The following is a 20,875-nucleotide window of genomic DNA, read 5'->3' on the forward strand; positions in this document are numbered from 1 at the left end:
ACATAGAAATATAGTAGAAACGCATAGATAAAGAAACACAAATACACACATGGTATGTTTCTTCATCTGTGTTAAGTCTGTTCTTTTCGAATCCAACTTTATAATTTAGATCGTTTTGTTATTTAACATGATTATCAATGACATGTCAAAGGGAAATGAAGTATATCTTTTATATGCTGAAATATCAGTTTAAGTAACCAGTACTTAAAGAAAATGCACATCTGAAATATATCTTAGGGATTTTAAACTAAAGGATACTTTAATCACTGAGCAGTGATTCTGCTGAATGTAGTTATTAGGTTAATAAGGAATGACAGTTAACGCACTAAGGCCAAATTTCACTTTTCATTAATCGTATGACAAACCCGGTAATGTTTAACCTTTTTTTTTTTTACATATTTATAATACTGTAGCTGCAAAGTAAATTCTGCGAGGCTGGTTTTAACACATTAGTTCTCCAGATCTCGTCAACTTGAATGTGATTTGAGTTAAACCAGAGCTCATTGAAGAGACCGAGTTCAGAAACTGGGCTGAAAAACACCAAGTTGTTCAAACAGTTTTAAGGGTTTTAGCATCCAAATGTTCCACATTGTGGTGAGAAAACTGAAAAGTGTCTTCTAGTATATAAGAATGATTCACGTTTTGCATCTTATTGACAAACAGAAGGAAACAAACTTTTAGTAAGCAGCTTTTTATTCTTTTAATCTACAAAATCTTGCAGGAAACAATAAATCATTACTACCATCACAAAGAGGAAAACAAAGAAACTGGGGCAATAATGTACATGTTTGACTTAGTTTGCATCTTTACTGGTTCTTGACAGGAGAATATTTTTTATTTTTCAATCTGCATCAAGTCATTTTCTTCCGTCTGAAGGATTCAAAGCCTGAAAACTTCAAACAGAAACATTCCTGACGGAGGCGGCAGGGCGGAGAGGCTGTACAGAGGCGGAGGAGAGGTTCAGGCCAGCAGGCGGACCGTTTTCCCCGTCACCGTCAGGAAGTCTTCGTCAGCGAGCGCCCGCAGCGCCTCGTCGAACAGCTCCTTGGTGATCGCCTGAAAGCCCAGAACACCGAGTCACAAACATGGATGGACAAAAACAACGAGTCGCCCCCGGAGGAGGAAAAATGCAGAGTCATCCCCGGTGGATGAAAAGCGGCGAGTTGCCCCCAGCAGACAAAAAAGCGCCGACTCATGCCCTGGGGCGGCCAAAAAAGCGCCGACTCATGCCCTGGGGTAGACAAAAAGCGTTGACTCATGCACTGGGGCGGACAAAAAGCGCAGACTCATGCACTGGGGCGGACAAAAAGCGCAGACTCATGCACTGGGGCGGACAAAAAGCGCAGACTCATGCCCTGGGGCAGACGAAAAGCGCAGACTCATGCCCTGGGGCAGACGAAAAGCGCAGACTCATGCCCTGGGGCAGACGAAAAGCGCAGACTCATGCCCTGGGGCAGACGAAAAGCGCAGACTCATGCCCTGAGGCGGACAAAAAGCGCAGACTCGCCCTCCCGGCAGACGAAAAGCACTGACTCATGCACTGGGGCGGACAAAAAGCGCAGACTCATGCACTGGGGCGGACAAAAAGCGCAGACTCATGCCCTGGGGCAGACGAAAAGCGCAGACTCATGCCCTGGGGCAGATGAAAAGCGCAGACTCATGCCCTGAGGCGGACAAAAAGCGCAGACTCGCCCTCCCGGCAGACGAAAAGCACTGACTCATGCACTGGGGCGGACAAAAAGCGCAGACTCATGCACTGGGGCGGACAAAAAGCGCAGACTCATGCACTGGGGCGGACAAAAAGCGCAGACTCATGCACTGCGCGGACAAAAAGCGCCGAGTCGCCCACCCGGCAGGCGAAAAGCGCCGAGTCGCCCACCCGGCAGGCGAAAATCGCCGAGTCGCCCACCCGGCAGACGAAAAGTGCCGAGTCGCCCACCCAGCAGACGAAAAGCGCCGAGTCGCCCACCCAGCAGACGAAAAGTGCCGAGTCGCCCACCCGGCAGACGAAAAGTGCAGAGTCACCCCCAAGTTTCTGGCGATATATTTTTGTGCACATTCGTCTTATCAGGATTGTTTACTTCTTGTTGGAGGTCGTCGTTTACTTGTTACTCAGGTAAACATCTAACAAACACCCGAATCACAGACCGGTCTGGGAGCGTTTCCTTCCACGCACAGCGAGACGGAGAGGCGGCGGCGGCGGCGGTAGGAAAGTGGGCGGAGACTCACGGTTTCAGACTGGCCCCGCAGGTCGTCCAGCAGCTGCTGGTACTTGACGGCCGGCGTCTTCCCTTTGGCCTGGATCAGCTTCTTCAGCGCCTGAGCCGCTTCCTCCCTGCGCTTCCGAGCCGTGAGGCTCATTCCTGCCGTCAGAGGGGGGCGGAGTCACACCACGACCTCTCTCTCCCCCTCCCCCCTCCCCTTCCCCCCCAGCCACAGTGAGAGCGCCCCCTACCTGTGGTGAGGATGGAGATGTCCACGAAGCCGGTCCGCGGGTCGGTGGCCGACTGCTTGAGGGCCTCCCGGTGCAGACGCTTGGCCTCCTCCACGTCGATGGTCTCCACCTTCTCGGAGAAGCGCACCTTGGCGTGCGCCTCGGCCAGCCGGATCAGGGCCTCCAGCTGGCGGGGGTACGCCGACACCATCCCCCGCCCGCTGCCCATCTTCCTCATGTCCACGTAGGCCTGGCGGAGCGCAACAACGCCTCGGGTGTTAACACGCCGGCGCCGTGAGAACGGACCTAGCAGTGTGCGTGTGTGTGTGTGTGTGTGTGTGTGTGCGCACCTCGATGAGCGCCTGGCTCGCCTCCTCGCTCAGTCGCGGCCTGACGTAGGAGCGGGCGTAGGCGATGTAGTCCTTCAGCACGGCCATGTCCAGGAACTCCTCCTCCATCTGCTCCTCGCTCTGGTAGTACAGCGCCACCAGGTGGTGGGCAAGGCGCCGGTCGTACGCCTCGTCCTGGGGGTCCAGCATGAGGAAGATCAGGTCGAACCTGATTGGGTGGGGGGAAAGGGGGCGGGGTTTATTGTTGAGTAACAGGAAAGGTGGCAAAGTTCTGTCTGCGATTATTATTATTGATGATGATGATGATGATGATGATGATGATGACCTGGACAGCAGCGTGTGCGGCAGCTGGATGTTCTCGATGGTCGTCTTCTTGGGGTTCCACTGAGACTCGACGGGGTTGGCGGCGGCCAACACCGCCGTGCGAGCGTTGAGCTGACAGATGATTCCCGCCTGGGAGAAAAAAAAAAAAAAAAAAAAAAAAAAAAAAAGGATTTCAACCTTGAGAACTTCACTTCCGTCTCATTTCTACTCCACGTCGTCTCAGCTGCGTTTTTTAAATTCTTTTAAATTGTGTCTGATGACGTCGTGGTTCAAACGGGGGCGTGGCCGCACCCTGCAGCCAATAGAATGGCTCCATTCCTAAGCCCCGCCCCCTCTGGGTGATACTTGATCCTCTCATAGCTTCACACATTTAATAGTTTGATCATTTATGTAGAAGTTCCATCGTTTAATGAAATTATTTTTTTTACCCCCGAACATTTGAGGACAGTTTTAATGAGAACAGTTTTAATCTCATAAAATCTCATCCTTATTTTTTTGCACTTTATATTCATGTGTCCTCGTCTTATTTGTTTTGACGCACAAATGTAATTTCATTATATCAACACATGACAAATAAAGCAGTGTATCAATGGATAAACGTCACAAACTTCCACAAGTCAAAGTGTTTTTCTAAATTATTCAGTATCTGAAATTCAATTTTTTCCGATTGAAGCTTAAATTAGATAAATAGATAATTACTTTATTCATCCCCGAAGGGAAATTGTCTTGTTGCAGCAATCTGGCACATAGGAATATTATAAAATACAATAGAATAGTAATAAAAAATAAAAATATCTGGGTATAAGACAAAGTAAAACACAGAACGGAACATGGACACTTAGAAATAAGCAGGAGATAAAAGCAAGATAAATAAATAGTAAGGTGCAGTGGCAGAGCCATTAGAAGTAGGCATTTTATAATAATAACAATAATACAGATAATAACAGTGTGAAACAGTGTATAATACTCGTGTATAGTACTACTAATAATGGTAGCAGTAATATAGCAACAACAATATATATATATCATGTCATTGAGTGGAAAACTGGAATAATTTCAACATAATTCAACATTAAACTTCCATATCAATGTTTTAAAAACAAACAAAATTCCTAAAAAAAAAAATGTTTTTACTGTAAATAGTAATATATGTGACATTTTTTCCACCATATAATAATAACTTGCAGCGTTTTTACTCCAACTGAATTTCCAGCCGCGCCCAGCGGGGGGCGGCGTTGCGCGGCCGTTACCTTGGCGATGGAGAGCGTCTGCTGCTCCATGACCTCGTGCAGCACGGAGCGCGTGCCGTCGCTCATCTTGTCGAACTCGTCGATGCAGCAGATGCCGTTGTCGCTGAGCACCAGCGCCCCCGTCTGCAGCACCAGCTGCCGCGTCTCCGGGTCCTTGGTGACGTAGGCGGTGAGCCCCACGGCGCTGGAGCCCTTGCCCGACGTGTACTGGCCGCGCGGCACCAGGTGGAAGACGTACTGCAGCAGCTGAGACTTGCTGGTTCCCGGGTCGCCGCACAGCAGGATGTTCACCTCGGCACGGAAGTTTCCCCGACCCGTCTGGCTGAAGTCCTTACGGGTCCCCCCGAACAACTGCAGCAGGATTCCCTGGAGGGGGGGGGAGGGGGGGAGGGAGGGAGGGAGAGGGTGGGAGGGAGTGAGAGAGAGAAAAGGAGAAAGAGGAAGGGAGGGGGGATGAAAGAGAGAGAGGGAGAAAGAGAAAGGGGAAGGGAGGAAGAGAGAGAAAGGGGAAGGAGAGAGAAAGGGGAGGATGAAAGAGAAAGGGAGAGAAAGGGGGGAGGGGGAAAGAGGGAGGGAGGGAGAGAAAAAAGGAGAGGGAGGGAGAGACAATTGTAGGGAGGGAGTGAGAGAAAAAAAGGAGAGGAAGAGAAAGAGGGAGGGAGGGAGGGAGAGAGAGAAGGGGGGATGAAAGAGAAAAGGGGAGAGAGGGAGAGGGAGAAAGAGGGAAGGATGAAAGAGAGCGAAAGAGAAAGGGAGAAAGAAAGAGGGAGGGAGAGAGAGAAAAAGAGGGAGATTGAGAGAAAAAGGGAAGGGAGAGCAAGAGGGGAGGATGAAAGAGAGAAAGAGGGAGGGAGGGAGAGAGAGAAAAAAAGGGGGAGAGAGGGGAGAGAGAAAGACAGACAGAAAGAGAGGAAGAGGGAAGAGAGGACAGAGATGGCGAGAAAGGGGAGCGAGGGAGAGAGAAAGAAGGGGAGGATGAAAGTGAGAAAGAGGGAGGGAGGGAGAGAGAGAAAAAGAGGGAGATTGAGAGAAAAAGAAAAGGGAAGGGAGAGCAAGAGGGGAGGATGAAAGAGAGAAAGAGGGAGGGAGGGAGAGAGAGAAAAAGAGGGAGATTGAGAGAAAAAGAAAAGGGAAGGGAGAGCAAGAGGGGAGGATGAAAGAGAGAAAGAGGGAGGGAGGGAGAGAGAGAAAAAGAGGGAGAAAGAGAAAAGGGAGGGAGGGAGAGAGAGAAAGGGGAGGGAGGAAGAGAGAGAAAGGGGAGGGAGGAAGAGAGAGAAAAGGGAGGGAGGGAGAGAGAAAAAGAGAGAAAGAGAAAGGGGAAGGGAGGAAGAGAGAGAAAGGGGGAGGATGAAGAGAAAAAGAGAGGGAGGGAGGGAGAGAGAAAAAGGGGGAGAGAGGGGAGAGAGAAAGACAGACAGAAAGAGAGGAAGAGGGAAGAGAGGACAGAGATGGCGAGAAAGGGGAGCGAGGGAGAGAGAAAGAAGGGGAGGATGAAAGTGAGAAAGAAAAGGAGAGGGAGGGAGGGAGAGACAAAGAGGGAGAAAGAGAAAGGGGAGGGAGGGAGAGAGAGAAAGGGGAGAGCGTGAGAGAAACAGACAAAGAGAAAGAGGGATGAGAGAGGGTCAGAGTTGGAGGGAAAAATAAAGGGGGATGAGAGAGAGACAGAAGCAGAGAGGGGGTCGAGAGTGAAAGAGAGGAAGCGAGGGATGAGAGAACGAGACATGAAAGTTTAAAAATCAGAGCTCCATCCAGTTTGTCGTTATTGAAAACAGTAATTAATTAGACATTACTCCTCCGAGGAAGTAATCAGTTACTTTACCGACCGTAGCGATTACAAAAGTAATTAGTTACTTTTCAAGCCTGGCGACGCCGCGAAGCATCAAACATTCCTACAGATTGTCTCCTAAAACGTCGTCTTTTAATTTACATTTTACTCTCGCTAGATGTAAATAAACTAGATCAGTGACATAAATCAAAGCCCCCCCACCGTCCCCCCCCCTCCCCCCGCCCTCACCTTCTTGATGTCCTCGTGCTCGTAGATGCTCGGCGCCAGCGCGGCGGCGAGCCGCTCGTAGACGTCCGGCTTGGCCGCCAGCTCCTTGAGGCGCTGGACGCGGTCCTCGGTGAAAAGCTTCTGCTCGGCGTCCTCGTCCAGCCCGTGGAGACGCTTCTCGTCCGTCTTGCGGAAGTGGATGGCGTCGATGTGCGTCTTGTAGACGGCCTTCACGCTGCTCTGACGAGGGTTGACGCGCATCGGGACGGCCCGGTAGATCCCTGCACACATCACAAATATATACATATATATAGAAGAAATTATAGATGTTTCATTCTTTTTTCCCCAACTCTTATCGCAGCGGCAGATATTAAATCATATTAAGGAATAAAGTTTCACTTTCGACTGATTGAGAAAGTTAAAGTCATTCGCTTTACTTTGAAAAGCTGAATGTTACGACTGGGGAGGGAAGGAGGGAAGGGAGGAAGGAAAGAAGGAAGGAAACAAGGGAAAGAAAGAAGGAAGAAAATAAGGGAAGGAAAGAGGGAAGGAAAGGAGGAAGAGAGGAAGGAAGGGAGGGAAGGAAAGAAGGGAAAGAAAGAAGGAAGAAAATAAGAGAAGGAAAGGGAGAGGAAGGAAAGAAAGAAGGGAAAGAAAGGAGGAAGAAAATAAGGGGAGGGAAGGAAGGAAAGGAGGGAGAGGAAGGAAAGGAGGGAAGGAAGGAAAGAAGGGAAAGAAAGAAGGAAGAAAATAAGGGAAGGAAAGAGGGAAGGAAAGGAGGAAGAGAGGAAGGAAGGGAGGGAAGGAAAGAAGGGAAAGAAAGAAGGAAGAAAATAAGAGAAGGAAAGAAGGAAGAGAGGAAGGAAGGGAGGAAGGAGACGAGGGAAGGAAAGAAGGAAGAAAATAAGGGAAGGAAAGAAGGAAGAGAGGAAGGAAGGGAGGAAGGAGACGAGGGAAGGAAAGAAGGAAGTAAAGGAGGGAGGAAGGAGAGGGGGGAAGGAAAGAAGGGAAAGAAAGAAGGAAGAAAAGGGAAGGAAAGAAGGAAAGAAGGAAAGGAGGGAAGGAAGGGAGGAAGGAAAGAAGGAAGAGAGGAAGGAAGGAAGGGAAACAAGGAAGGGAAGGAAAGAAAGAAGGAAGGAAAGAAGGGAAGGAAAGAAAGAAGGAAGGAAAGAAGGGAAGGAAAGAAGGAAGGGAGGAAGGAAAGGAAAGAAGGGAAAGAAAGAAGGAAAATATTTTGGATGTTTGAATCCAAATCTTAAGAATTTCTATTTTTTTTTTTTTTTTTTTTAAACATTCAATTTTGTCCTTCAACTTTTAAAGTTCCTTCTGATTTACTGTGAAGGGTCGCGCCGGGACTTCCTGTCCGTGGCCTCACCGGTGATGTTGACCCGGTCCCCCGGCTGCACCTTGTCCACCAGGTCGTTGTGGGCGTAGACCACGGTGGTGTGGGGCGTCTGTCCGGCCGGCATGTCCTCCGGAGACTCCTGCACCTTGATCTGGGAGACGAGGAAGACGAGTAGGACCATGAAGATGAAGAAGACGAAGAAGACGAAGAAGACGACCCCCCCCTCCCCCCTCCCCCACGCCGCCACTCACCATCTGCTTGTCGGAGAACAGGGAGCGGTTGTGGACGAGCGCCATGCTGTGCGCGGTGTTGCAGTGGCGGCAGGCGGCCGGCTCGGCCACGCGGCCGCGGTCGACCTCTGACCTCCAGCTGAAGCTGCAGACGTGACACTGGAAGAATCCTTCCTGCATCTCGGGGATCAGCTGAGACGTCCTGATCACCATCCCACTGAGGGTGATCAGCTGGTCGATGTCTGGGGGGGGGGGGGGAAGAGGAGGAGGAGGAGGAAGAAGAGGAGGGGGAAATCCCGTCATACACCTGTTCGTCACCTTGCTCGCCCCGCCCCTCCCTCACCCCTCCACCTTGCTCGCCCCTCCACCTTGCTCGCCCTCGCCCCTCCCTCGCCCCTCCACCTTGCTCGCCCCGCCCCTCCCCTCCCCTCCCTCGCCCCTCCACCTTGGTCGCCCTCGCCCCTCAAGCTTGGTCGCCCCTCCACCTTGCTCGCCCCTCCACCTTGCTCGCCCCTCCACTTTGCTCGCCCTCACCCCTCCCCTCCCTCGCCCCTCAACCTTGCTCGCCCTCGCCCCGCCCCTCCCCTCCACCTTTCTCGCGCTCGCCCCACCCCTCCCCCTTGCTCGCCCCACCCCTCCCCTCCCCCTCCTCACCCTCGGGGTTCAGACTCCTCATGCTCCGGGTCTTCTGGGTGTTGTAGGGCCTCACTTGGATCTGATACTCCAGGAAGGAGTCGGGGAAACGTTCTGAGAAGAGGTCGTTCACCGCCATGTCGAAGGTCGGGATCACTTCCTGTATCACAGTTTGTTTGTTTGTTTGTTTTAAATGCAGACTCCCTTATATAAACAAAGTGTGTATAAACAAAGTGTGTATGTAAACAAAGTGTGTATGTAAACAAAGTGTGTGTAAACAAAGTGTGTGTATAAACAGTGTGTGTATAAACAAAGTGTGAGTATAAACAAAGTGTGAGTATAAACAAAGTGTGAGTATAAACAAAGTGTGAGTATAAACAAAGTGTGAGTATAAACAAAGTGTGAGTATAAACAAAGTGTGTATATAAACAAAGTGTGTATATAAACAAAGTGTGTATATAAACAAAGTGTGTATATAAACAAAGTGCGTATATAAACAAAGTGCGTATATAAACAAAGTGCGTATATAAACAAAGTGCGTATATAAACAAAGTGTGTATATAAACAAAGTGTGTGTAAACAAAGTGTGTGTAAACAAAGTGTGTGTAAACAAAGTGTGTGTATATAAACAAAGTGTGTATATAAACAAAGTGTGTATATAAACAAAGTGTGTATATAAACAAAGTGTGTATATAAACAAAGTGTGTATATAAACAAAGTGAGTATATAAACAAAGTGCGTGTAAACGAAGTGCGTATAAACGAAGTGCGTATATAAACGAAGTGCGTATATAAACAAAGTGCGTATATAAACAAAGTGTGTATATAAACAAAGTGTGTATATAAACAAAGTGTGTATATAAACAAAGTGCGTATATAAACAAAGTGCGTATATAAACAAAGTGCGTATATAAACAAAGTGCGTATATAAACAAAGTGCGTATATAAACAAAGTGTGTGTAACCAAAGTGTGTGTAAACAAAGTGTGTGTAAACAAAGTGTATATAAACAAAGTGTGTATATAAACAAAGTGTGTATAAACAAAGTGTATATAAACAAAGTGTATATAAACAAAGTGTATATAAACAAAGTGTGTGTAAACAAAGTGTGTGTAAACAAAGTGTGTATAAACAAAGTGTATATAAACAAAGTGTATATAAACAAAGTGTATATAAACAAAGTGTGTGTAAACAAAGTGTGTGTAAACAAAGTGTGTGTAAACAAAGTGTGTGTAAACAAAGTGTATATAAACAAAGTGTATATAAACAAAGTGTGTGTAAACAAAGTGTGTGTAAACAAAGTGTGTGTAAACAAAGTGTGTGTAAACAAAGTGTATATAAACAAAGTGTATATAAACAAAGTGTATATAAACAAAGTGTGTGTAAACAAAGTGTATATAAACAAAGTGTATATAAACAAAGTGTATATAAACAAAGTGTATATAAACAAAGTGTATATAAACAAAGAGTATATAAACAAAGTGTGTGTAAACAAAGTGTGTGTAAACAAAGTGTGTGTAAACAAAGTGTGTGTAAACAAAGAGTTCACCTGAGGATAACAGACCAGTTGTCTGTACAGTTCGGCATCGAAGGCCTGAATGTGACCACAGTTCACGTTTAACACCGGATCTCCAACCACACTGATCTGAAACACACACACACACATTAGAACAGTCGTTCCTCCTCTCCTCTTCCTCTTCCTCCTCCTCCTCTTCCTCCTCACCTCCTCCAGTTTCTGCATGTACAGCGGCTCGTTCAGGTCCAGGCCGGCGTTCTCGTCCTCCGTGGAGTTTTGATCCACGAATCTCTGGAGGAACCTCTGAAACACAACGATCGGCGTGAGACTGAGAGAGAGAGAGAGACGGAGAGAGAGGAGAGAGGAGAGAGACGGAGAGAGAGAGAGACGGAGAGAGAGAGAGAGAGAGACGGAGAGAGAGAGAGAGAGAGACGGAGAGAGAGAGAGAGAGAGACGGAGAGAGAGAGAGGAGAGAGACGGAGAGAGAGATAGAGAGAGATAGGAGAGAGAGAGAGAGAGAGGAGAGACAGAGAGAGAGAGAGAGAGAGAGAGACGGCGAGAGAGTGCGAATGTGAGACGGAGAGAGAGAGAGAGACGGAGAGAGAGAGAGGAGAGACGGAGAGAGAGAGAGACGGAGAGAGGGAGAGAGAGACGGAGAGAGAGAGAGAGACGGAGAGAGGGAGAGAGAGACGGAGAGAGAGGAGAGACGGAGAGAGAGGAGAGACGGAGAGAGAGGAGAGACGGAGAGAGAGACGGCGAGAGAGAGTGCGAATGTGAGACGGCGAGAGAGACACGGAGAGGAGAGACGGCGAGAGCGAGAGAGAGGAGAGACGGCGAGAGAGAGAGAGAGACGGAGAGACACGGAGAGAGAGAGACACGGAGAGAGAGAGACACGGAGAGAGAGAGACACGGAGAGAGAGAGAGAGAGAGAGACGGAGAGAGAGAGAGAGACAGAGACACGGAGAGAGAGAGACACGGAGAGAGAGAGACACGGAGAGAGAGAGAGAGAGAGACGGAGAGAGAGAGACAGACGGCGAGAGAGAGACACGGAGAGAGAGAGACACGGAGAGAGAGAGAGACGGCGAGAGAGAGACAGAGAGACAGAGAGACGGCGAGAGAGAGACAGAGAGACGGCGAGAGAGAGACAGAGAGACGGCGAGAGAGAGACAGAGAGAGAGAGAGACGTCACCTTCCCTTCATCCGTACCTGGAACTTCTCTTTGCACGTCGCCACGTTCACGTCCGTCCCCCAGATGACGAGTCGTTGTCCGGCGGGCGCCTCACCGGCGGCGGCGGCGTCTGCGTTCGCCTGAGAGACGAGAGGAGAAAGAGGATGGGGAGGAGGAAGAGGAGTCAGCGTGGTGCGTTCAGGTACAAACAGGAAAGGCGGATTTGTTTCCTGACAATCAGGTAAAAATAACAAACAATAAATAAAAACAAGGCGCTCACCGCGTCGGCCTGCAGGTCCACCTGCGGCGCCTTCCTGACGGAGCCCAGGTCGGGCCGCTGCCGCGCCGGCGTCCCCCGCACGCCGCTGCGTGGCGTCCCCTCCATCCGGGAGCTGGGCGTGCCGTAGACCAGCGGCGAGCTCATGTCCACGTCGTGAGGCAGCGCTGAGGAGGTCAAAGGTCGTCAGGACCGTCGCCGTGAACGCACGCGACGTCACGGGGCGGCGGGCGTCTCTCTCTCTCTCGTACCTGACGGGCGCGGCGAGGACATCAGAGACGTGTCCTGCGGCGCCGGCGGACTCAGCATGTCGGTGGGCGGGGAGGTCGGCATCGGCATCAAGTCCCCGGTGGACGAGTCCTGACCTCTGCGGCGCTGAGACAAAGGGGAGGCCACGCCCTCGCCGCCGCCGCCGGCTGACGAGTCACAGGGACGAGTTTAGATTTGATCCAAAACTTTGGTTCATCCCAGAAACTCCCAACCTTGAAACTCCGGGAATCGTTTCTCACGATTTATTGAGATCTGATCGTTTTTGTCAACTTTCGTTTGAATCAGAGTTTGACTTCGGGACAAATCCTGCTGATATTCTTTACTAATTTAAAATAGTTTGACAAGTTTAAACTAGTCTCTTCTTCCACACACTCATTTCTAGACTTCTTGTATTGATCAAGGTCTGTTTTTTTTAATTTCTTCTACTCCTGGAGGAATTTAAATGTAGATTCTATTAAAAATCCAGATGTTTTCAGCTCCATAGATCTTCAATGCAACGTATTTTTTTAGTCTGACCAGGCGAAACTGTTTGACAGACTTGTTAGTCTGACTCAGGACGGCAAACTGGGGTTAAAACAAACAAGATTGCAAATTATTTCGCGAAACAAGATGTAAACTCACGAGTCGACGGGTTGCTGCTCCGTCCACGTTTGCGGCCTCCGGGCGAAGAAGTTGGAGACGACATAGTTGCTCAGATATCTGAGAGGAAGAGACGACGACGGCGGGGGATTACTTTTTGAAACAGCAGGAAAAAGGTGCTTCTTTGCATGTTTTGGTGACATCTTGAGTGGAGACAGCGGCCCGACTCAATACACCACCCGCTGGTACAAAAGCGGTACTGCAGGACTAAACAGGCTGATGACAAGATTTGATAAACAAATCAGCAAAACATTAAAAAAAAAGCGACAGATAGGTTGGTTTTAGTGCGCAGTAAACAATCTACAAACTATTAATAACAATCACGAAATCATTGAGGCGCAAAGAGTGGAGAAAAAAAGGCCCAAAAACTTAGTGATTATTTTTGGGGGAAAAAAGTTGTATTATCCACAGAGGAGTAAACTCGGACAGAAAAGTCAGGATAACATGCGTTTCTAGTGTGTTTGTGTAAATTCCATGTTGTTTTCAGACGTTATGGTGACACGCGGCTGCACGAGACAATAAGACGTCGCACAGCTGAACGATTTAAACCTAATTTCACCGTAAAATCTCAACATTTCCGCGCCGACGCGGTTCCTGCGGATCCTCGTGAAGCCGCCAGACGAGCTGCGGGAAGGGAAAGGTGCGGAAAAGCGGCGGTTCGAGGAGGAATTCATCCGTAAATCGTGTTTTTTCCTTACCTCCGCTGCTGTCGGCACGTCCTGACGCTGGTGGAGATGTGGCGCGAAACTGAGCGTGACGTAGTTTTCGCGGGGAACTTCGAACCAATCACACACCGCGATGGTGTTTCCTGAAACTGGGGTGGGAGGCACGTCACTTTGCATCAAGAACGTTTTTATTTGAACACACAATTGATTACCGACATGAAATGATATTGAATTAATGAAGAATAAAACATAAATATTTAACAGTTTGGAACCGGAAACACGATCAGCAGCCGCGCTGTTTTGTTTCTATAATTAAAAACACTCCCGCCCACTTGGTTCGGTCCACCACGCCGCCGACTTGTGTGGTGCTTTCAGGAAGTCGGGAAATCGAACAGCCGTAATTTAAAGAGTCGTTTCGGGTAAATATATAATGAATGAAACGGCAACGGGTTTTAAAATTGGTCTGATAACTCAACACGCACATGAAGTGGAGCTTTATTATCAAGATTATCAGAGAATAAAAGTTTTTTCTATCGACATATAAACAATATCGTGTTTTATTTAAAAAAAAAAAAGTTTCCCAGTCAGTCTTGAATGCATCATAATTTGACAATACAAAATACGGAAATCATTATTATAACTTATTATCACAGATACAAAAAAAACTGATGGATGCAAACCATGCAAAACCTTAAAAGTATATTAAATGTCAAATAATTCTCACATTATGAAAGTTCAAAAACAACTACTGTATTTATAATAATAAAAAATAAAAACAATACATATAATGCAAAATAATCTTTCGAATGCTCGTGTGTGTGTCTGTAAATATTTTATTATTATTGGTATTGTTGACATTGTCATATCGGTGTGATAAAACATTTCATGGCACGTTACACCGTGTATAATCATTTTTGTGACAAACAAAGGCAGTAAACGCCCAAATCAGTGTGTGGATAAGAAAGCAACCCATCAAAGTTAACCTTTAAGACACAAACTGGGAGAAGAATATTCTCTGTTAATATCTAAAATAATTAATGAACCTCACTGCTCGACAGTCCAGCTATAAAGTTAATGTTTTACCGGAGAAGCAGCCTCCTCTGTGATTCATAAAATCATCCTGCAGTTGCGCCATCTGCCCACCAGGTGTCACTGTTTCATTAACCAAAAAGAAAAAGAAAAAAAAGCAGCAGTGGAGCGGAAAAGTACTGAAAAAGTCCTGAGAGGAAGTCATGGGAACATTTCCGAGAAATGTCTTTTTCAGGAGGAATTTAAGGACACAAAGAACCGGAAACGGAAGAATTTATGACTTTCGATTTATTGTCACACATCCTGAAGTGATCAGTGACTCACAGTCACACTTAATGTGCAGCCAACACTTTAAACTTCCAATGACTCCTGAATGCAAGTGATCATTTTGTGCTTTAGATGACATTTTCTCGTTTTATTCACTCCCTTTTAAGACGTCAGACCGGCAGAATAAAGATGTGGAAGTATGAGAGCACGGCAGCAGAAAGCAGTTTGCATTTTGTTTTAATTTGGCAAATATTTGTTGATTATAAGCAAAGAAAATGTCAAATATTATCTTTAAATTCACTCCTGAAGTCTCTTTATGTTCACCTGTGTGTCTTTTACTCAAACAACATTCAGTTACAAGTTGATTATTAGAAGTTCTGATGACTGGAGAAGCTTCTGGATGAATGACATTCGCAGAAAGCTGATTTGAGTGTTTCTGCAGTAAAACTCCAGAAACCCGCCCGGCCGCCCGTCAGCCGGTTGGTCCTGATTTGACCCACCGAAAGGTCAAAAGGTCAAAGAACGAAACTGGTCTGAAACCGGTCCGCAGGTCATTTACAAACTCCGAAACACTTTCAATCCGTTTCCCCGCAAAAAAAATGAAGATAGATTAACTGAAACCCGGCGGAGGAGGGTTAAACTCTGAACAATAAAACCAGAGAAGTTTCAAAATAAAGCAAGAGAACGTCAAAGGGAATGTTGAGAAAGTAAAAGTGCCAGATAGAAACACTTTAATCCAAAGTTTGTTCATCTCAACATTTAATCCTGAAATCAAGTTTAATCCCCACATGTTAATCTGAAATCACGACGTTTCCTCTTTAATCCCAAAAGTTTTATTTTATCCTGAAATCTCATTCCAGGTTAAATCCTAATCTCAAGGTTTCTGATTTAATGCAAAAAAATCCAAACATTTTGACTTCAATCTGATTTTATTTAAACTAACTATCTAATCCTGATACAGCAATAATCCCAATTTGTCATTTTTTATCCTGACATTTCATGTTTAATCCCATTTTCCCTGATTTAATCATGACTCTTGTCTTTAATCCAGAGATCTGAGTTTAACATAGATTTTTACTTTAAGGGGAATATTTCCGCAGCAACAATGAACAAGTTTGTTAGAAACAATTTCTAATCCCATAATCTCATCACATAATCTCAAACTTTGTCATTTTAGATTTAATCCTGACGAACTCTGACGCTTTTTTTTGTTTTGAATCTTGTACTTTCATTCCCAGATTATAATATTTTTAGATTTAATTATAATTAATCCAGGAGGAAGTTTTAATCTGAGTATTTTTCAGTTTAATTTGTCAGTTTATCCTGGAATTCAAGGTAAATTTGACAACATTCTCCACGGATTACCTGTCAGATTAAAACCACAATCTGAGCGTATTGACGATATTTGATACGATATTTGTGATTTACTCCAAACTGCTGATGACGCGTTTAACGACGTGCGCGCGCGTGCGCGCAGGTTGTAAACACCACGCGCCCCATTCCATTCATGCAGTCGGGGGCCGCGCGCGCACACGCGCAGGTGGGCGGGCCGCGCGCGCGCTCCCTCCTTCCCGTCCCTCTCTCTCTCTCTCTCTCTCTCTCTCTCTCTCCTCGAATGGGACGTGACCGCGAACCACGTGACCGCCGTTCACACTCGAGTGGCCAGCCGCGAGGGCGGCGTGTGCGTGACGTCAGCGGGAGGACGATACAAAACAGAGCGCGAGAGTAAATCCGCGTGAGAGGAGTGACAGCAGCCTGCCACACACAGAAACACACACACACACACACACATATATACACACCTGTACACCTGAGACTCACCTGTCCGGGTTCATGTGCGACCTGTACAGCCTGGACTCCCGCTGCGTGTCCCCGCCATGCGGCCTGGGCTGGGCCATGGAGCCGGCTAACTTCTACGAGAGCTCCAAGCTGGGGGGGCCGCAGCTCGGGCTCTGCAAGCCGGGCAGCGCGGCGGAGGACGGAGGAGGTGGTGGAGGTGGGGGTGGAGGTGGAGGTGGAGGGACCCTGGTGGAGCTCAGCAGCACTCCGGCAATGTACGACGACGAGAGCGCCATCGACTTCAGCCAGTACATCGAGTCCATGACGGCGGTTCCGAACCTGGAGCTCTGCAACGACGAGCTGTTCCTGGACCTGTTCAACACCGTGAAGCAGGAGAAGACGGAGCTGTTCGGACCCGGTCCCGGTCCCGGTCCCGGTCTGCACCCCAGTTTGCACCCGGGTCCCGGTCCCGGTCCCGGTCTGCAGACCCCGGACGGCAGGACCCTGTTCCCCGCGCCCATCAAGCAGGAGTCGGACTGGAGCGACAGCGACGCGTCGTCGTCGTTCCCGTCGCAGATCGAGACCTGCGCCCAGACCTCCGTCAGCCTCCCGACCGGGCAGCCCACCCCGCCGACCAGCCCGGAGCCCGGCCCCGGGGGGGAGGGCAGCCACGGCCCCCCCCACCACCACCACCAGCACCACCACCACCGCGCCAGGAGGCTGTCGTCCCGGGACAGCAAGGCCGGGAAGAAGTGCGTGGACCGCCTGAGCGTCGAGTACCGGCAGCGGCGGGAGCGCAACAACATCGCGGTGCGGAAGAGCCGCGACAAGGCGAAGCGGCGGAACCTGGACATGCAGCAGCGGCTGGTGGAGCTCAGCGCCGACAACGAGCGGCTGCACCGGACCGTGGAGCAGCTCAGCCGGGAGCTCAGCGGCCTCAGAGACTTCTTCAAGCCGGCGCACGGCGCGTCGTTCCCGGCGGCCGCGGAGACCCGGTGACCCCCCCCCCCCCCCCCGGCACCGGGAGACTTAATACCTCAGACCCCCCCCCCCCCCCCCTCTTACCATCTGTACCAGATGTATCGAAGCTTTTTACCATAATGGCACTGGAACCTAAAGGAGGACGAGTCGTTGATGTTGCCATGTTTTTTGTGGGATTTTGTTTTTGTGTATTAAATTATTTTACCACTGCATTTACCAGACGTTATTATAGCTATACACCTGACATGGTACCTGTTTGTTTGTTTTTTAAATAATTCCAGACTTTGTATAAGAGCCAGAGCATGAACTTTTCTATAGTTTGTACTGAATATTTTGTTTATGGATGTAATAAAAAAAAAAAAGCTGAAAGCAGCACAAAGACTCCGACTGGTGATTTGAACAAGTTATCTCGTCCTGACGTTTCATCTTTACTTGTGGAATTTGGATTAAAATGTGATATTTCAATATTCTTTCACCCACAAAAACACCCCAAACGTTCAGATTCGACCAAAAAAAAGTGCGTCCTGATTTAATCCAAATATTTTGACTTTGATTTTATTTTTTAAACTAACTCTCTAATCCAAAAGTTCAGATTCGACCAAAAAAAAAAAAAAAAAAGTGCTTCCATGTGAAGATTCTCACCAAAATCCTGATCATTTCAACGGATTTCCGACAAAATGTTCATTTCTGTGGCATTTTTGAAATCTCTACTTTTGGGTTTTAACTCTTTAAATCCCAACTTCATCTGGACTATTTGACATTTTAACTCGTGTTCATGTCTGAAACTTGCGACTTTATTCTTAATCTATAACTTTTAAACTTTTAAACAAACCTCAATCAAAAAGTCTCACTTTTCAAAACACTTCGTCTTTATTCCTCGTTTCTCCTCCAAACAATTCAGACGACTCGTCGTTTTCCAACACGTGAAGGATTCGTCCTGCTGGTGAACAGATTGTTTACAGTCCTGGTCCTGGACCACGTGGGTCTGACAGGCTGCAGGTCTCACCCAGACCCCCCCCCCCTTGCAGGATCATGTCACCACAAACAGCCCCGCCTCCTCCTCCTCCTCCTCCTCCAGCTGTCAGGGAGGCCTGCAGGAGGGTGTGTGTGTGTGTGTGGGGGGGGGGGACCAGCTCGTACCAGGGGTCCCGGGTCTGACCAGGATCAGGTCTCCAGGGGAACCTGGTCCAGGCCGATCCACAGGGAGGGGGAGCGGGTCACCACGCGGACGTAGGCGGCCATCGGACCCACCGCCTTACCCAGAATGCTCTGCACCTCCAAGCCCGAGAGCTACACACACACACACACACACACACACACACACACACACACACACACACACACACACACACACACACACACACACACACACACACACACACACACACACACACACACACGATAAGAATCTTTACGAGTTCTTCACCTTTGAGCCCATCAGAGGCGATAAAAGTAGAACACAGGGACCGAGTACTTCAGTCCAAAGTACACAGTGTGAAAAGTACTGAGAGTTTCAGGGAAGAAGAAGAAGAAGAAGAAAAAAAAGAAGAAAAAAAAAGAAAAGAGGGACAAATGAGATACGATCATTCCAGAGAAGAAACCAGGAAATTCACACAACTGGCCAAAAACAAAAAGAAAAAAAAAAAAAAAGAAAAAAGAAAAAGTGTAGAAAGGAGTTAATCATTGAAGGAGCAGGATGAAACGGTGGAATCCAGAACAATCAGGTCAGTGAACCAGTCAGAAACCAGTCAGAAACCAGTCTCAACCTTCTGCAAACGGCCACAAAACCAGTTTTTCCTCTTTTTCTTTTTTAACCCAAATGAAAGAAAGTGAGAAAGACGGAGCGACGGGACGAAGCACAACGTCAAGAAATGTTCATCAAAACACGATGAAACTCGGCGAGTCGCCTCCAGACCCGGAGATAAACCATGTGGAGGAGAAGAACCAGTAGAGGAACCAGAGTGAACCCGGTTACGTCCAGTGTGAAACCACGACAGACACAAACCAGTTTAATCCACTTTGAGTCTTTAAAATCTCCACGAGATCCACAACTTACTGAGAAAGTCAAAGTCGGAATGAAACCAGAACGTATTTCCTCCAGAAACACCCGGGAACCGGTTCAACTAACTGGTTTAACTAACCGGTTCAGCTAACAGTCACTAACTAACTGGTTCAACTAACAGTCACTAACTAACCGGTTCAACTAACTGGTTTAACTAACTGGTTCAACTAACCGTCACTAACTAACTGGTTCAGCTAACGGTCACTAACTAACCGGTTCAACTAACTGGTTCAGCCAACAGTCACTAACTAACCGGTTCAACTAACTGGTTCAGCTAACAGGCACTAACTAACGGTCACTAACTAACCGGTTCAACTAACAGTCACTAACTAACTAGTTCAACTAACGGTCACTAACTAACCGGTTCAACTAACAGTCACTAACTAACTGGTTCAACTAATCGGTTCAACTAACAATCACTAAGTAACTGGTTCAACTAACAGTCACTAACTAACTGGTTCAACTAACAGTCACTAACTAAGTGGTTTAACAAACAGTCACTAACTAACCAGTTCAACTAACAGTCACTAACTAACTGGTTCAAACCCTGGTTGTAAATAATCGTTTAACCCCCCGTATAAAAACTGTCAGTCGTCTGAAAACAAACCAGCATCATTACAATACATGAAACTAGTATAAACCCAGTAACAAAGTAGTATAACCCAGAAACTAGAATACAACCAGTAAGAAACTAGAATAAACCCAGTAAGAAAGCAGTATAAACTAGAAACCAGTATAAAACCACAAACTAGTATAAACCCAGTAACAAATTAAACTAGTATAAACCCAATAAGAAAGTAGTGTAAACTCAGTAACAAACTAGTATAAACTGGTTACTATAAACAGTGTGGTCAAAACCAGTTCAGGGAAACAATAACGATATAAACCAGATTAAAAACCAGTCGTCGTCTTTGAAGAGATCAAAGAACCTGACGCCTCCAGAAACTTTGGACTCGGAAGTAAAACTCTGATTCAACCTGATTCTGGGTTTACTTGAGTACAAATACTTGAGTAAATATAGAGTATTAGTACTCTGCTGAGTCGCTGTGTGTAAACTGACCTGAGGTCTGCTGGAGGCGGCGTTCAGGAGGCGGCGGATGGTCGTCTGCTGCAGCTGCGGACGAACCGTCACTTTACTCTTCAACAGAGTAACTCCACCGATTACAGTTACTTTCAACTCACATGGGACATTTTACTCAGTTACTCACATTCATTTGAGTTCCAGTCAAATCAATTCTTCATTTAATTTAGGTTCTTTACTAAGTTCATTAATGTTTTACTCAATTTTTAGTTCCACTAATTTAAGGAAAGTACTTTATTACTTAGTTACTTCTTTAAAGTCATTTAAATGTTTTTATTATTAGCCCCGAGTAATCCTGTAACTCTGAGTAATCTATTAGTCCTGAGTAATCCTGTAACTCTGAGTAATCTATTAGTCCTGGGTAATCCTGTAACTCTGAGTAATCTATTAGTCCTGAGTAATCCTGTAACTCTGAGTAATCTATTAGTCCTGGGTAATCCTGTAACTGAGTAATCTATTAGTCCTGAGTAATCCTGTAACTCTGAGTAATCTATTAGTCCTGGGTAATCCTGTAACTCTGAGTAATCTATTAGTCCTGAGTAATCCTGTAACTCTGAGTAATCTATTAGTCCTGGGTAATCCTG

General features: G+C 47.1%; 3 protein-coding genes across 3 annotated transcripts in view; 1 reads left to right on the forward strand and 2 right to left on the reverse strand.

Annotated features, from left to right (window-relative positions):
• Nucleotides 1-691: 691 nt before the first annotated feature.
• mcm4 (minichromosome maintenance complex component 4) lies at nucleotides 692-13,238 on the reverse strand. Its single transcript, XM_080503302.1, has 17 exons — nucleotides 13,126-13,238; nucleotides 12,410-12,487; nucleotides 11,770-11,934; nucleotides 11,522-11,685; nucleotides 11,280-11,381; nucleotides 10,281-10,376; nucleotides 10,107-10,202; nucleotides 8,581-8,719; nucleotides 7,948-8,168; nucleotides 7,727-7,847; nucleotides 6,373-6,632; nucleotides 4,359-4,724; nucleotides 3,110-3,237; nucleotides 2,785-2,992; nucleotides 2,456-2,684; nucleotides 2,230-2,363; nucleotides 692-1,056 (listed from the first exon to the last, which is right to left on the reverse strand). The coding sequence occupies exons 2-17, from the start codon at nucleotides 12,471-12,473 to the stop codon at nucleotides 961-963; spliced, it is 2,589 nt and encodes an 862-aa protein (XP_080359428.1). The 5' UTR covers nucleotides 12,474-12,487; nucleotides 13,126-13,238; the 3' UTR covers nucleotides 692-960.
• A 2,899-nt stretch (nucleotides 13,239-16,137) lies between these two features.
• On the forward strand, nucleotides 16,138-17,520 carry cebpd (CCAAT enhancer binding protein delta). The gene has a single exon (XM_080503307.1). It carries the CDS (start codon nucleotides 16,222-16,224, stop codon nucleotides 17,164-17,166), a length of 945 nt encoding a protein of 314 aa, XP_080359433.1. The 5' UTR covers nucleotides 16,138-16,221; the 3' UTR covers nucleotides 17,167-17,520.
• Nucleotides 17,521-17,999: 479 nt separating this feature from the next.
• Nucleotides 18,000-20,875, reverse strand: part of spidr (scaffold protein involved in DNA repair) — a 46,501-nt gene continuing 43,625 nt past the window's right edge. Inside the window, 2 exon segments of the mRNA XM_080503317.1 lie at nucleotides 18,000-18,438; nucleotides 20,271-20,324. Coding sequence (XP_080359443.1) covers nucleotides 18,313-18,438; nucleotides 20,271-20,324 — 180 coding nt within the window. The 3' untranslated portion in view covers nucleotides 18,000-18,312.

This window comes from Blennius ocellaris (genome assembly GCF_963422515.1).
Source record: "Blennius ocellaris genome assembly, chromosome: 10".
Lineage (NCBI taxonomy): Eukaryota > Metazoa > Chordata > Actinopteri > Blenniiformes > Blenniidae > Blennius > Blennius ocellaris.

Excerpts from the sequence above, each read along its gene's own strand:
- cebpd (XM_080503307.1), top strand. The coding sequence starts at position 16,222 with ATGTGCGACCTGTACAGCCTGGACTCCCGCTGCGTGTCCCCGCCATGC.
- mcm4 (XM_080503302.1), bottom strand. The coding sequence starts at position 12,473 with ATGTCGTCTCCAACTTCTTCGCCCGGAGGCCGCAAACGTGGACGGAGC. Across the intron at positions 2,685-2,784 it reads CGAGCCAGGCGCTCATCGAG|GCCTACGTGGACATGAGGAA; the intron begins GTGCGCACACAC and ends GCGCTCCGCCAG. Across the intron at positions 2,364-2,455 it reads CATCTCCATCCTCACCACAG|GAATGAGCCTCACGGCTCGG; the intron begins GTAGGGGGCGCT and ends CTCTGACGGCAG.